The sequence below is a fragment of the Lissotriton helveticus genome, chromosome 4_1 (genome assembly GCF_964261635.1).
Source record: "Lissotriton helveticus chromosome 4_1, aLisHel1.1, whole genome shotgun sequence".
NCBI lineage: Eukaryota > Metazoa > Chordata > Amphibia > Caudata > Salamandridae > Lissotriton > Lissotriton helveticus.
In genome coordinates, this window is record NC_136063.1 from 1889852474 (window position 1) to 1889869623 (window position 17150).

Below are 17150 nucleotides of genomic sequence, written 5' to 3' on the forward strand. Positions count from 1 at the left end.
GGCACATATCCGCTGCCCCTTGCAGCGGGACTGTGCCAGCTTGTCTCCTTGGCACTTTTCCCTCCTGGGCTCCTGTGTTGTGCTCCGTTGGGTGACTGTGGGGTTTGTTGCTCATCGCTGCTTTGCCTCTGCGGTGCGTGGCCTCACTGGGTGGTGTGACTGGGGTTCGTGGTCACAACTGGGCGGAAATAGGACACTATATGGTGGCGGTGTCTGCAAGACACCAGCATCCATATCATGATGTAGGCGGAGAATTATCTTTCCGTGGCGGCAATGCCGCCAATGAAAGGCATACAGTTTTTGCTTCGGGGGCCGTTTGTGGGCCTCCAGAGGGGTGGGGGGGCTCTACTTAGGGGGTATTGGCATGGACAAGATGGCAGGCACCACGCGGTGCCTGTCATGTTGTGCATGCCAATGCACAAGATGCATATATTGCATTGTGGCGGGTGCTACTTACAGCGCCACCTGCCACAATGCAATATATGCAGGATGCCACCACCACCATGGTGGTAGCATCCTAATGTCCATTGCGGGACCGCCGCACCTCTTGCGGGTGGTCCTATTTGCCGTTTTTCGGGGCAGGCGGACAAAGTCTGCCCGCCATCGTAATGGACCCCTTAGTTCTTAACTTAGAAATAATTCATTACTGAAGACCATATGTTTTGTGCATAGTTTGTATTTAATAGGTCAGTTGCAGCCAACATAATACCAGTACAAACAACCAAGAAAATTGGAATTAGAGACTGATTCAGCAGACCATCATAATTGATTGAAGATTTCCTTTGGCAATATATATTCAATTTAGAGCTTTGTTTGTGGTACGTATAAAGATTCTAGAAATTTTGACAAAAGTATATATCTATGATTCTGGAATGAATGCATTAGTGTTAAACATACTCTTTGTTTTTATTTGTTTTTTAAATATAGTTTATGTTTTTCTTTCCACAAATCCAGTGAGTAAGACCTTTTTTGCCAAGCACTGCATAGAAGAGTCTTCTGCAATTCATGAGGGGTTGACGGCAGGGTGCAAGGGAATTAGAAAGCCTTATGGTGGTGTAGTTCTCTTTAATGAGTCAGGAACACTTTAAAAATATTTCTTTCAATTTCCCTTACAGGTCTCATTCCTTGCTATTCCTACCTTATTACTCTTTCTCTCGCTTGATTGCCCTAACATTCTGTGTCTTTATGGTAGGTGGAATTAGGGATAACAAGAGGTGGACCCTATTTGTACCTTGCGCTGATCCTGAGGAGCACTCACCCAACAGCGAACTGTGACAAAAATGCCCAGAAACAGTGATCCATCAAGTTTAGAATATTGAACACAAATGTGGCATCAAATTGTAAACATTGCTCATGCTCAAAGCGTACGTATGTTTGCACCTCTCTTTTCTACATATGTTTTTCACACTGATAGTGAAGCACTCGTGGTCCTAGCTGTAAAAAACACACAATTCAATAAATAAATAAAAATGTAGATTGTGGTGAAACTCAGGGCACAGTTTCACCAAAACAGAATGAGCGGTGAACGTGAAGCATGATCGTTCGACAGAGTTGATTGGCCTTGCTGTCAATGTAAGATAAGGAACAAAGAGCCAAAATCACAAATGTTCATACACTGATTCATTTACAAAGATATTTAAAGCCTCTAATTTGCAACATGGTGGAAGTAAAAGAGGCCTTTTTAGTAAAATCTTTGGCTCATCCTAGGTACCATGTAAAAGTATAAAGGTATCCAAAGTATGTCTATGAATGACAGGGAAATACACATAAAAAAAATATGAACTTTGAACCTAAATTGGAAATTGATATCAACTCAACTGCTATGTAGTCTCAATGTCATTGTTTATTATTAACTTTTAACTGTATCATCTTCATGAAGTAGAGAGTGTGTTAGTTGTCCGCATATGTATTCCTAATATACTTCCAAAATATTTTTACGGCGTCTGGAAAATTGCATGTATTAAAATTTGTAGTCATAACGTTTCTATGCAAATATGTTTCATAATTTTCTTTGTTTTGCTACATTGCATATACTCACATCAAATATTATCTGTATTATTAATGCTGAACACCAGACACAATGGTAATTCATAGTACCTATGTTTACATGTAAATATTTAATATATTTTGAAATATAACCGCTTATCAATGTAGAGTTCAAAAGTCTCTGGTGTAGTGGTCACGTGACATGCTATTCTTTATTTTTTTACTCTGACTGACCCACAATGTTTTCTTATGTAAGACTTTTGTTTCTGGTCCCCTAACAGGTGTTCCTCAGGCTTTTGTATTTTGCTCACCAAAGTGCTAGACTCTATTCACCTATAGTGGCACTCTTTTACTGATGTGTGACTACAGTTTCCATGAACAGGTCATAACTAATGGTTAATGACAGTAGGAGTTTTTACCTGCACCACAATGGTATGAATGCCAACTGGCCCTCATTATAGGAAGTGTGTAGTCTATATTGAGTGGACTTCTTGATTCCTTCAAATTGTAAATGGGTTGTGTAAGTAGTGTTTGGTTGTATGGGAGTTGTATTATGCATATTTGGAGCCCCTCCTATTTACATGTAGCCCCTAAAATTGTAAAGCCCTTCACAGGGTAGTCTGAGTTTCTATCTACCCTTTCTCTGTATATTCACGTAGGCTTCTCTTTCAATTCCACCCCCCTGCAGAAAATAGCCGAGTGTATGTATCTGTCTGGCAGTCACATACTCATGAATAGAATAGGAACAGCCCTTTGTGATCAACTTTCGTGGACCACACAATGTCCAGCAGGTCTGCCTATGTTCTGAGAGTTGACCAATAAGGGGATCATTTACTAATATACTCAGCAACATTTCTGAAATATCATAAATCTTTTTACGGAGAAAAAAAAGAATCAATAACATCAAAATTACCTATATCTCTGTAAAGAGAAATTGCAAGATTATTCAATTAAACCCTTTATGTCTAACAAGAAGACGAAAAGAGCACAAGGCATAAATATGCAAGAGTTTATTAAGTAGCTGCAAGTTTGCTTGTCTTTGATGCTCTGATGTGTTTTGGCTAGGTGAACACTTTAGAAATACAATATAAATACATACATTGATACATAGATACATACATACATACATACTCTTAAAGAGGAGACATGCAACATGTCCTACCTCTACTATTAGTCATTTTTTCTACACCATTTTACAGAGCTCCTCCAAGTTAAAAAGGAGAGCAGTGAATAAGTCAAATGACTCAGCTTTCATTGATTACATTTAATACTTCACTACTGGTGAATGTGTTCTTGCAGTTGATAACTAGCATTACACTTACCTGAATCTACCACCTCTGAAACTGGCATGTTGAGTTCATGAGCCATGTGCCCCAAGATGGAGAAAATTGCAAATCCTGCAAATATAGCCGTTGCACTGTTTACAACACAAACGAAGATTGTATCGAATAAGCAGTCATTGTTGAATTTATTGTAGGATGACAATGTCATAAGACCTCCCCATGCAATGGAATAGGAGTAGAAGATCTGGGTTGCAGCATCTTTCCAAACCTACAAGAAAAGTTTTTCATGAGGCACATTAAATCTTGGAGAAAGCTTGTAGTTTATCTTTTTTAATAGATGAAGTAAAATTATTAATCAGTTATTTAGTTCTAAAAACACCAAACCTAGTTCTGGGAATAAAGGGTCTGATTTAGATTTCGGGAGGCAGGTTACTCCGTCACAACGGTGACGGACATCCCACCAACCAAAATATAAATCCCATAGGAAATAATGGGATTTATATTTTGGCGGACGGGATATCCGTCACCATTGTTACAAAGTAACCTGTTTGCCGAGATCAAAATCAGGCCCAAAGTTTTATCAAGGATCAATACCTGCACCTGCTTGGAATATGCAAATGTTTTGTAAAGGGATTCTTAAACAGGAAGAAATTATTTGCACTCAGTATTTCTCAATTGTATTTTAAAGGAAACTATGCAGATGAATAGGAAGATGACATATTATAAGGGGAAAGAAAAGGGTTATTTTCTAAACCCTAATTTGAAAAATATGGCACACAGAAATTGCACCAGGAGTTTATAGCACAATTTCATAATATGGAAAGATCTGTATTTGTTTGTGTGGACCATCCCATAACACTCATAGCAGGTTGTGAAATATGCACCCACATGTTGCTGAATGAACACTTGCTCAATAAAAATAACCTCTGGTTACTAGTACAAATTATGATTGTTACAATAGTAAAACTTCAGACAAGATTCCATTATTAGCTATTGCATGCAGTATTGCTGGCAGTAATCACCTCAGCGCACCAGGCAAGGCCACTATCAATAATGTGAAAATAGGTTGATCAATTTTAATCTGATTGACACTTCATGTCACAGTAGTAATATACACAATGCCCCCAGGCACCCAAGTAAGAACATCAGCAATAACAGTCGCCAATGCAGAATGAATTACTATTTATATATGTGCCTCAAATATATTTCCGCTGCAAACATTAACTCATCAGTTCTGAAAATAGACACTTCGTACTTTTAGATTCTTCCTTTTCAATTCTAGAAACCTACCTAATTCAACTAAACAAAAGCTTCTCATTTACCAGATTGGGCTACACATAGTGAAGCTACTCATGGGCAGCTGAAGAGCTATGAGTAACTTCTCAGTTATCCTCCAAAGAACCTTATACTAGATGGAGTTGCAGTCTTCTGAGCATAGCTTCAATGATTTCTATAATATGATGCATTTTATAAATACATTTAAATAGTTTTAAGGTTAAGGCTGCACTTCGTTTGGCTACAATAACCTGTCTCCCAAAGTTTCAACTAAGATCTGCTCCTCAACATACAAACGTCAATTTTTTTCCCAGATCATTGAAATTTTATGACCCACTTAGACAACCCACAGTCTATCAGTTCAAGTGTATCCTTAAAGTATACAGAACCCAACCTACCAGGTTGTGCTAAGTTTTTCCTCTGTGTTCCTGGTTAGGAAACAGTGGTCCTGTTTCCAACATGGTTTGCAGGGCCTTCTTGTCTATGAACATTGTAAAAAAGAACTTCTCTGATGTTAAACAATGTTTATCAATTAACCCAACTGTCTTTGCTGGAAACCACCATCTTACTTCTTTCGTGCCATGTTACAAAAACAACGTTCATGATCGCTTAGGGCTAACTCTTTAGGCAATGCTGATCTTGCTGATTTCTACATCTGCATTCAATTCACTGTTGGAATCAGCATTCTATTCTCAGCTATTTTATTGGTCAAAAATATATTTTCCCTACAAAAGTATAAACCACACAGGGGGATTTCCTATCAGAGGCAGCTAAAAATGACTATATTTGGGATGCAGTAAGCAGTCCTCCTTGAGATATTTTTATGCATTCCAAAAGGCAGTTTGCCACCAGCCAGGACATAGAATAAGGGAGTGGAGGGACCAATATTCATGACATTTAATTGGATAAAGAGACACAGTTAAGGTCTACCATGTTATAATTAGGCCTTGGTGAAATTTTAATTGTACCGGAGTAAGAGTCATTTCAGTAGTTACGCAGTCCTCTTGTGATGTGAAATATGTGAAGTTTGAGTAAACAAGAGTAATTTGGGGTAAACAACCTACTACAGGAGCATAGGAACATCGATCTAAAAGAGAGAGAGAGAAAGAGAGAGAGAGAGCGGCTGCTTCTGTTCACGTCCTGTAGCATTTAGTTTTATTTCCATGGGGTATAACGCATCCTCGAGCCCATGTTGGACTTGAGGGTGTATTTTGCAGTACGAAAATAGCGCTAAATGCTGGATTACGCTTCCCACGTAATTAGGCATAAATGTGAGTCATTTTCATGTCATTATGAGCGATTACGCTAGAGGGAATTACACCAGTTATGCTCACCTCTAGTCATAATCAACACCAAGTATGCCCACTGATGTAACTGCAGTTCCTCTTTAGGCTCTTTAGATTTGTTTCAATAATTAATCACAGTTTGCAAATATGCAAACAAAGCATTCTGGTTCTAAGCAAGCTTTGACTCACCTCTTTCATAGATATTAGTGCAGCATCCATTTTAGGACAAGCTCAATCCTTATTCCTGTTTCTCATCACTAAATCTGACGCCTACCTCTCATCCATTATCCTACATCTTATCCATCATCCTTACTTCTCTTCCCTCATCACCATTTCTCATATCTACATCTTATTCTTCATCTCTATTTCATAAGATTCATCCTTACTTCTTATCCATGATCCCTATTTCTCATCTTTTATGCCTACTTCTCATCCACCCCTGCTTCTCATCCATCACCCCTACTTCTAATCCAATATCCATCATCTCTACCTTTCATGCCTATTTCTCATCCATCATCCCAACTTCCCATCCCTACTTCTCATGCCTTGGCTCATCCATCATCTCTGCTTCTCACCCATCATACCTGCTTCACAACCATGCTTCTCATTCTTCATACATCAGCTGTACTTCATTACTCTGCCCTCAGTAATTCCAAAACACTTGAAATTTTCTAAAACACCACTTCACACTAATTCTTTTGCAGCATTTAATTACAGTTAGACAGTGAGCTGCATTCTATTGGTCTATCTATTGAAATGCAGCCTTCTCATGTGTCCGTGCTGGTTGAGGAAAAGAAAGGCAACTGTGCATGTCTAGTGCATCCAATACAGAACAACAATACATCTTATTTTAGTAAAGCAGGCCTCTGATGACAGTTCAGATGGTTTAAGAAAACATGGAGCCTACTGGGCTTGAGTCATGAATCAACATTCATGGAAAAGTTACCTATTAGTACATAGGTTGTTTCACAAGCTAAGGGCATGGTTACTTTTCGGCCGGAGACCTGTTTCTCTTCCAGTGTGATGGAGTAAATTACTCTGGCTGAGATGCAGCTCACCGAATTTAGAAGTGTTCACCAGGTATGAGGAGGATCTTCGGTTTACGGTCCAAATTAAGAAACTCTCTGGAGTTTGCTTTGGCACTCTTAAAGCACTGAGAAGGCTTTTTCCTTTGCTTCCAAGGTCGGCCAAGGAGATGGTCGAGCGGGCTCTTATTCTTTCCCGCATTGACTACGCCAATGCCCTGTATGCGTGTATCCCGGGGTACCTACAAAATAAGCTTCAGAACATACAAAATGCCGCGGCTAGACTTCTGTTTAACATCTCTGGAAGGTATAGCGTAAAACAACGACTCTGTGAGCTGCATTGGGTGCCTGTAGCCCAGAGAGTACAAGTTAAGGTTCTTACTCTGGCTCATAGAGCTTTGCCCGATCTTGGACCATTGTATATTAGGAAGTGCTTTACCTTCTATATTCCTAACAGACCGCTGCGCTCAGATTCCCTAAGACAGGTGGCGATCCCACGTTGCCGCAGAATGCGATTGGGGGGCCAGTCTCTATCGGTCAAAGCAGCTACCCTCTGGAACTCTTTTCCTTTGGCATTGTGGCACATCAAGAACCTCAGACTTTTCAAAAAGCAATTAAAAACCTTCTTCTTCAAGCAGTTATGTTAACTGACTTCATTCCAGGGGGTCACTGTTGTTTTTGCACGCCAGGACACTCGTGAGTATTTTTGCGTGGTATAAACCTACTATAACATAACTAGCAGTCATTTCTAATGCATCACTAGGAACCATCATCACACCAGTTCCTGTCATTGCTTCTTTCAGGTTGGTTCAGGGCTCCGTCAACATGATGGAGCCTGGCACCAAACAGTTTTTTTTTAATTTACAGAAAGTAACAGGATTTTCTTTTTGAAAATAAAAAAAAGATAATGCCCTCATCAGCATGAACGTTATCTCCCATGGAGAGAGGGCCAATTTTAGTTTTTACTGTTTCTTACCGCTAGGTTTTGGCTGATGGCGAAGAACAGCAAAAGGTGGCTATATTTCTCCCATCCTAATTGAGCAGATGGAACAATAGTCACTGCCCCAATGTCCTGATAGAGTAAGGGCCATCGGAGAAGTTTGGCTACGGTGGTGATGGAGTAGTCACTACCATAGCCATACCTATGGTCCATGGAAATATAAATCGGGCCGATGGATTACTGTGTTGGCGGGGAGCGAACTCCATTTTCCATTGTGATGGAGTTCCTTCTCCACCTACAAATAAATTGCCCCTTATTTTCAAGTCTCGGAAATACTGGTTCCAAACTGTGACTGCTAATTGCAGCCAGAAAAAAACAGTACAGTTGGCTCAAAAAAGAGCTAACAAACTTGCATGTTAAAAACAATGAGCCAAATTGATCATTCCTGAGATGCAACAAGTGTGAGTATATAAAATGAAACAGCTATTTCTAAAACAATTAAAAGATCAAATTAAGCACTGTTTCCTGTACACATAACTCTTATAAGCTATCAACCAGGATGATGGGATCTAGCATGTAAGATGCTAATGTAATGTACATCTTGTATCTCTTTCATATAAGCTTGACGTTTACTGTCTGTACATCTCTCTGTGCATCAATCAATCAATCAATCAGGATTTATAGAGCATGACTGGATCACAAGGGAGGGTCTCGAGGCTTTGTGCATGCTCCAAAGTTATGATCTGTATCCACTTATCAATCTATACTATGCTCAATATGCTCATCCGTTACTTCTGCTCACTCATCAAATGCCCCAAACAGAAAGAAGTTTGTAGAGAAGCAAATTCACAGATTGTAATACCATAAAAGCTCACAGCTGACTCTACCTTTTAGAGCTAAAACTAGCACAATTGACCAGGTTTTTAGATTTCTTTGTATAATTTGGAAGTACACTATATTTAGGAAAGCCCATTTGTATATTGCCTTTGTGGACTTTAAGGCAGCCTTTGATCTCATCCCCAAAAACCTCCTGTGGAAATCATTAAAAGACCAGGGAGTTCCAGGGGAAGTCCTCTTGCGATTACATGAGGATTACTTTGCAGGGGTTAGATGGGGTCCAAATGGTGAACTTACTGATCATATTCCGGTAAAAAGAGGGGTAAGACAGGGATGCGTGCTGGCCCCTACCCTATTTTCGTTGTATGTTAATGACATCCCTGAATACCTCTTGGGCTGCAAACATGATTCTCCCAAGTTAGGGGGGTGCCAGTACCTGCACTTTTATTTGCTGACAATACAATTTTAATATCGCAAACCCCCAAAGTTCTGCAAAGCTTATTAAATACTTTTGGGACTTACTGTGAAATGAAGGGCCTGGAAATAAACGTAACCAAAACATATGGCAGTTAATTCACACAAATCTTTAAAAAAAATCTAACTGTCAAAAATGAGAAGATAGAATATGTGCTAAATTCTAACTATTTAGGTATTACACTGGACACTAAAATGGATTTGAGACCACAGTTGGAAAAAAGTAAAACTATACTACTCCAAAACTCACCGTTCAATAATAAGGAAATATGAGAATAGTTTGACCAAAGCCGTATCTACAGCTCTCGTGCTATATAAATATAGGGTGCAATCTGCAACCCTATACGGGGCTGAATTGTGGGGCCATGCAACAAAAAAGACTTTTATGGTGGTTGAGAACAAGTTTTTTAGAAAATTATTAAGCTTACCTGTGCATACACTGCTAATGCCAGTAGTAATGGACCTAAATGTACGCTGCACTGACCAACAGGCAGTTTTACGACCACTATTGTTTTGGGTCCGCCTGTGATCTACAGATGAACTTGTTCACTACAGAGAATGTCTAGAGGAAATCCTTAGACTCAAAAATGGTACTGGGTTACCATGGTTAAAACATGTCCGTGATTGGTTTTATAAACTAAGACTCAAGCATTTTTGGGACGATCCTTCAGGATTGTCTATGGGTTCAATAAAACTGCTGAAATTAACCTTCTGGGTTTTTAACCAAGACACACTGTGCCATTGTTCAAAATTAGGCACATTATCCACATGGTTCTTCTTAATAAAATCAACCGGGAATTTAGAGTCCTTTTTGGATGAAATACAACCACAGTTGGCCAAATCTCATTACTTGAAATTTCGCTACGGTGTTTTGCAGATAAATGCAAATACTGTAAAATGGGCTCGTAGCGATGGGGATGTAAGCGGGGCTGTTGTGTTATATGCAACACAGGTGCAAAAGAAAATGAACTACCTTTATCATTATTTTCCCCAGCCTACTTATATTGTAGGACGAAATGGATTAAACCCATCTGTCAGCTTCTGGGAACTAGATCCTGCCATGAGGCAGAAAGAATATTGCAATCAGACACGACACAAGCATTGTTTTTTAGCGTCAGTAGATACCTTTTTGGGGTAAATTTAATAAGAAAGAGAGTAGGGCTGAACTTTTAGAAATATCAGAAGCTTTGTGTGTGCTCTTTTTCTTTTAAGTACATATGGAATCTATATATAGGTCTATGCCTTGTGCTCTTCTCTCACTCCCATCCAAATCTCCACGCTGTCCTCTTTTCTGTATCTTGTTCTTTTCCCATCCAGCGCTACAGGTTTTCTTCTCTCAACCATGCTCCCATCCAGCCACCCACCCTCCATGTTGTTTTGTTCCCCTTCTGCTCCTTGCCCCAACCTGCTAGCCAGTTCTTTTATATTTATTTTTTAAAACGCTTTCGTAAACAAAAAAAAATGTAGGCACTATGTTTTATTTACCAACCCATCTCGGATAGGTAAATTAAAATTTTAAAAAACGCTTGCCTCATTTTGTACACCACACATGCATGTTGGGTCACATCTACAAAACCCTGTGATAGCTTTGTCATTGTGAGGTTTTTAATCTTTTCATTGCCAATCTGTCTCAGATTGGTAAACAAAAAGAAAATAATGGCAGCCTAATTGTTTAGGTGTGCACATGTGTTCGGTCCACATCTACAAAATGGCACAGCGGCCAAATCATTGTTCTTTAAAAAAAATATATATATATATATATTTAAAAAAAAAAAAAAAAAAAAATATATATATATATATATATATATATATATATATATATATTACCTACTGGCGGTCGCCAGTAGGTAGTTATAGTTAGGACCTAGTTTCCATAGGAAATCGTCAACATTCTATTTGGATTAACTTTGGCCCTGGTGGATGAATCTTTGCGAATTTCTCAAAGAAGATGGCTCGGTCCACTGCGCTCCTTCCCTGAAAATTTGGGGGGGATTGGTGAAGTGGGGGCTGAGATAAAAGGGGGGTCCCAAAACGTGTTTTCTCCATGTTATTTTCCATAGGACGTTTAGACACGGCTACAGGTCGAACGGCTGAATGGATTTATAAGAAATTTGGCAGAACTGTAGAGTCCGGCTCGCAGATTACGCTTTTTGTGGAATGTTGTAAATCCGTTCAGTAGTTGCTGAGAAAATTAAAGTTAAAGTCAATTATATATCTATAAGCGCGGACGGGTGCACGCACTCAAGCGGCTGCGCGCGAGCGGAATTTTTTTTTGCTGCGTGACGTCTGTTAACGTTCGATTTGAAGGAAATCAGGAAGTGTTGACCGCCATTTTGTCACTGCGAGTAAATATATTCTCATTTCAAAGCGTTAGAACATGGAAAGGGGAGAAGGTAGAGATTGTTTTGCTGCGTAGGTTTTCTCAGGGTGTGCAGTAAGGCCCTTAAATGAAAAAATATATATATATATATTTTTTTAAAAGTTGCGGGGTGCGCGCGAGTAAACATATTCTCGTTTCAAAGCGTTGGAACATGGAAAGGGGAGAAGGTAGAGATTGTTTTGCTGCGTAGGTTTTCTCAGGGTGTGCAGTAAGGCCCTTAAACGCGAAAATATATATATATTTTTTTTTAAAGTTGCGGGGTGCGCGCGAGTAAATATATTCTCATTTCAAAGCGTTAGAACATGGAAAGGGGAGAAGGTAGAGATTGTTTTGCTGCGTAGGTTTTCTCAGGGTGTGCAGTAAGGCCCTTAAACGCGAAAATATATATATATATATATTTTTTACATTTGCGGGGTGCGCGCGAGTAAATATATTCTCGTTTCAAAGCGTTAGAACATGGAAAGGGGAGAAGGTAGAGATTGTTTTGCTGCGTAGGTTCTCTCAGGGTGTGCAGTAAGGCCCTTAAATACGAAAATATATATATTTTTTTTTTAAAAGTTGCGGGGTGCGCGCGAGTAAATATATTCTCGTTTCAAAGCGTTGGAACATGGAAAGGGGAGAAGGTAGAGATTGTTTTGCTGCGTAGGTTCTCTCAGGGTGTGCAGTAAGGCCCTTAAACGCGAAAATATATATATATATATATTTTTTTTTTATAAAGTTGCGGGGTGCGCGCACTCGGACGCGCACACCTATTTACAAGAGTGTGAAAATGGAGATAAAACAGAAGTTTGAGTGGTTTGATATAAGGTGGCTCTGAAAAGAGCCCTTGTGTTAATTGAGTTTTTTCTGCATTTATAAGTAAGTACTGTCTGAGATGTGTAATATTGTAAGATTTTAAATAATCATCACAATAAACGATTTACTTACTTTCTTAAGTAAGTACCGATGCAGAGTCTGATGTTGCAGAGGAAGATTCTGTTTGACATGACATGTAACAGAGCTGTGGATAGGCAGGTGTTTCTGGAGGGAAAACAGTGTTGTTAGTTTGCTGTAGAACGTTGAGATATGAACTTTTGACCTGTGCCTTCAGCCAGGTGCAGAATGAGGTGTTACCATGGAAACAGCCAGAGATGGCAGTGGGTCATGGGTGACTTTTATGTGACATTGAAAATATTGTGAGGGACAACCAACTGAAATGTAAATTTGAATACAAAATTTTGCGGGAGGAAATATGATTGGCTGAAGAGACATATAAGAGTCTGTATTGACTGTATATCTGTGCCATTGAATTTTGGTTGCAGTGATAGCAGCATAATTGAGACTTCCGTCAAACGAATATCTATTTTGTGACTGTCACTGTTGTACATCGTACAAAGCATTGGTAAAGGTAAGCCTGTAACTGTTTGTTTTGTCATGTACCGTAAAATATGGTTTACTCACAAACAATGATTGATTTTCCTCATAGTTTGAAACTAAACTCATTTTTGGCTGTCATAATGTGTTGTATTTCTAAAACTATTTTTAATTTAAATGTGAAATATGAAGTATAAAATATGTGTAATATAAAGAGTAATTATTTGTGTGATTTTGAAGCTTTTATATATAATGAGAGAAGTTGTTTATGAAGTGAAAAAATGATATTAGCAGAGAGACAGATAATGCAGATAGAGAGAGAAATGGTAAATTACATGTGATACCGTCGTGAAAAAATGTTAAACTTTCTGTCACACGAGAAAATTAGAGTGCGGTTTCAGGACGCGACCTGCATTGGTGGGTGTAGGTTGAGAGGGGCAGGTGGTTGAGTGAAATAAAATTAAAAGTTGGTATATTACATGTGATACCGTCTTGAAATTTGAAAAAGTGGTAATGCTTAATGAATTCTTAAACTTTCTGACAGACGACAAAATTACATTGTAGTTTGTGGCCGCGGCTTGTACTGGTGGGGTGAGAGGGGGAGGTGGTCGAGTAAAATAAAATGAAAAGTTCTGACCATGAGGTTGTACACAGATTTGTGCAGTAAATGTGTTCGTAATTTGAGGTATCAAACTGAATATAAAAATATCTCTGTCACTCCTGCTGTTTGACTGCATTTTCATCTGCCTTCTGTTTTCCGTCTCCGTTGCCCTGTGTTATCTTATTGTGTTTGTGTCTGTCTGTGTCTGCCTTCAGTCCGGGTTGAGGAACTTTGCTGTGGAGGCACACACAGATAGTCGCATCAAAGTAGTTGGAACGTTTTCAAAAAACTATTTATATAATTGAAATGCTTTTTTGAAGCGCTAGTGAATGTTTTCTTTCAGAATTACCGCTCGGTTGCTTCCAGAGGGTATGTTGTATTTCACTACTTAGTGCCTCTGCATCTGCACTGTGTTGTCTGGTGGCTGGTGGAGAAGTGTTTGTTATTGTGGAGATTAAAGCGTGATAAAGAGTGAAATACGACATAGCGTCTGGTCTGTAGAAGCGTGGGAGCAGTGATTAACACTGAGTGAAGCGGAACTGCGACGGTGCTAGTGGTTAGACAATATGGGGCAGATTTATGAAGGCCTTGCGCCGCCGGTGCGTCATTTTTAACATGGGAAAAAGTGACGCACCGGCGGCGCAAGGCCTTCATAAATCTGCCCCTATGTCTTTATCAATGAGCTCTCTGCATGCGAAGCACTATCACGTTTCTGTTATGCTATTGTGTAAGGGAAAAAAAGCGCGCCAAAACCGACAAAATGGCGAGAGGTGCATGTATGTAATGTGTTGGATCGTTCGCAAATCAGTGTTGGGTTCAGAGAGTGAGTCGTTTCTAAGTAAGGGAGTGTTATATCTATGCTTGTTCGTCGTAAACAAAGAGGCACCATGTTCAGACCCCATCTTTCCTCATTCCATCGGTCGTTCGATCATAACTCAAGTCGTACAAAAACATCTCTCTTATCGAGTCAACGTGTGGAACGTATAGCCTGTCGAGTTGTACACATTTGGGGGCATATTACCAAGCAATAGCGATAATTATCGCTATTGCTTGGTTAGAGAGAAAAATTTACCGCAGAGCTGCGGCGATTTTTATCGCAGATAAGCCTTGCTATTACCAAGGTTTATCGCAAATGCGATAAAAAACGGCCGCAATGCATGAATATCGCTGAAAAGTCAGCGATATTCATGCATTACCGAGCTAATGCTCTTAGCCATGTTATCAACCTCCCATTGGATAACATGGCTAAGAACTGCTCAGGGGCAGGTGTTGCTGTGGAGGCACACACAGATAGTCGCATCAAAGTAGTTGGAACGTTCTCAAAAAACTATTTATATAATTGAAATGCTTTTTTGAAGCTCTAGTGAATGTTTTCTTTCAGAATTACCGCTCGGTTGCTTCCATAGAGCAGAGGGTATGTTGTATTTCACTACTTAGTGCCTCTGCATCTGCACTGTGTTGTCTGGTGGCTGGCGGAGAAGTGTTTGTTATTGTGGAGATTAAAGCGTGATAAAGAGTGAAATACGACATAGCGTCTGGTCTGTAGAAGCGTGGGAGCCGTGATTAACACTGAGTGAAGCGGAACTGCGACGGTGCTAGTGGTTAGACAATATGGGGCAGATTTATGAAGGCCTTGCGCCGCCGGTGCGTCATTTTTAACATGGGAAAAAGTGACGCACCGGCGGCGCAAGGCCTTCATAAATCTGCCCCTATGTCTTTATCAATGAGCTCTCTGCATGCGAAGCACTATCACGTTTTTGTTATGCTATTGTGTAAGGGAAAAAAAGCGCGCCAAAACCGACAAAATGGCGAGAGGTGCATGTATGTAATGTGTTGGATCGTTCGCAAATCAATGTTGGGTTCAGAGAGTGAGTCGTTTCTAAGTAAGGGAGTGTTATATCTATGCTTGTTCGTCGTAAACAAAGAGGCACCATGTTCAGACCCCCTCTTTCCTCATTCCATCGGTCGTTCGATCATAACTCAAGTCGTACAAAAACATCTCTCCTATCGAGTCAACTTGTGGAACGTATAGCCTGTCGAGTTGTACACATTTGGTTCTAAGTGTTCCGGCTTGTTTGCGAAGACAGGAGGGACATGTATTTTGAAATAAACGAGATGGGAACACAAATGTCGGAGCACTGGCAGTTCAACAGGAAGTCCACAGAAATAGGTCGCAGAGCATGGAGTGAAGAGTAGCAGAATGACTTGATATCATTTTTGGCAGTCCGGTCACTAAATCATTGCTTAGTAGGTATAAAAAAAATAGCCTGTCTTGAAGTGGAGGATGCGTTTAATATTAAGGGAGTCACCTCAGCAAATTGTAAAGGAAGGCCACTCTTTTATAAGGAATGGTGTTGTCTGTGAATATTAGCTAAGTGAAAGATATGTTCGCGAACAGATGCTACGCTAACTTCTTTTTGTGACAATAAGGCTGTTGTTCATGTCTTGTAATTCAAGGCCGGAATTCGCTGCCAGATGAAAACATTAAGGTTCACAAGCGTGGGGTAGATAAAGTACATTCTTAAAGGGAAGCAAATGCAGAGTGATTTTTACCGCGTAAGCTTTGTCGTTTAAAAAGTCCTAGTGATTTTCATTATATGTAAAAAATAATATCACTGATGAAGAATGAAAAAAATCGTTATAATAATAGGCACTGGTGTATTTTTGGAAAGATATGCAACATTACAGGGATTCCACTTAAATAAGTCATGTAATTGAAAGTGCCTGCATGTGGACGACTAAATACATGTTTAGGCGTTTAATATGCAGCTTTGAAAAAAAACGTGCGTATGGTTTAAAAATGAAATGTAAAGGTTTAAAGCAGGAGTTTGCAAAGCGTTCGTGGAGGGCTAGATGCATGGCAGATTAAAAAAATTACTACATGTTTTTCAATGGGGTTATCTTAAACATATGGGGGATATTACCAAGCAATAGCGATAATTATCGCTATTGCTTGGTTAGAGACAAAAATGTACTGCTGCGCTGCGGCAATTTTTATCGCAGATAAACCTTGGTATTACTAAGGTTTATCGCAAATGCAATAAAAAACGGCCGCAATGCATGAATATCGCTGAAAAGTCAGCGATATTTATGGATTACCGAGCTAATGCTCTTAGCCATGTTATCCACCTCCCATTGGATAACATGGCTAAGAACTGCTCAGGGCAGGTGTTAGTTTTTGGAGATATTCGCGCCTACCACGAATATCTCCATAAGTTGATAATAGGAGATAGCGATGTTAGCGACTGTTTCCAACTAAATTAAATTAAATTAAATGTTTCCAACTGTTCGCCCACTTTGCATGTCATTAGTGATAAATATCACTGACATGCAAAGTGGGGTCCAAGATGTTCGGTATCTCCTACTAGCTGTCGTTAACTGGTGTTAGTGACAGCTACGTAATAGGTAGATAATTTTATCTCCGCTTTCTTGGCTTTTTAAGCCAAACAAGTGGAGATAAACCCCCTTGATAATATGCCCCTCGTTTCTTTATCTACTGTGCAGTTTTTCTGCATGTTGCCTATTCTTTGATTTTTACTGTTGCTGTGTCTTATACATTTTCCAGGGGCGGGTATAGGGTCATGGCAGCCCTGGGCAGGGAGCGTAGGTAGGGGGCTCTGTAACAGGGGATTTGGGCGGGGTGGAGCGTGCAGCCCACTAAAGAGGGGGGGGGGGTGGATCAAGGTGTTTGGAAGTGGAACAGAGGCAGA

The 17150-nt window shown here is 39.8% G+C and overlaps 1 protein-coding gene across 3 annotated transcripts in view; it reads right to left on the reverse strand.

The window, feature by feature from the left end:
- Positions 1-17150, reverse strand: part of LOC144827735 (sodium- and chloride-dependent neutral and basic amino acid transporter B(0+)-like) — a 1401915-nt gene that overhangs the window by 884270 nt on the left and 500495 nt on the right. For all 3 annotated transcript variants that reach the window (XM_078685942.1, XM_078685941.1, XM_078685943.1), the window contains one exon: positions 3309-3537. In XM_078685942.1, coding sequence (XP_078542068.1) covers positions 3309-3537 — 229 coding nt within the window. The remainder of the gene's footprint in view (positions 1-3308; positions 3538-17150) is intronic.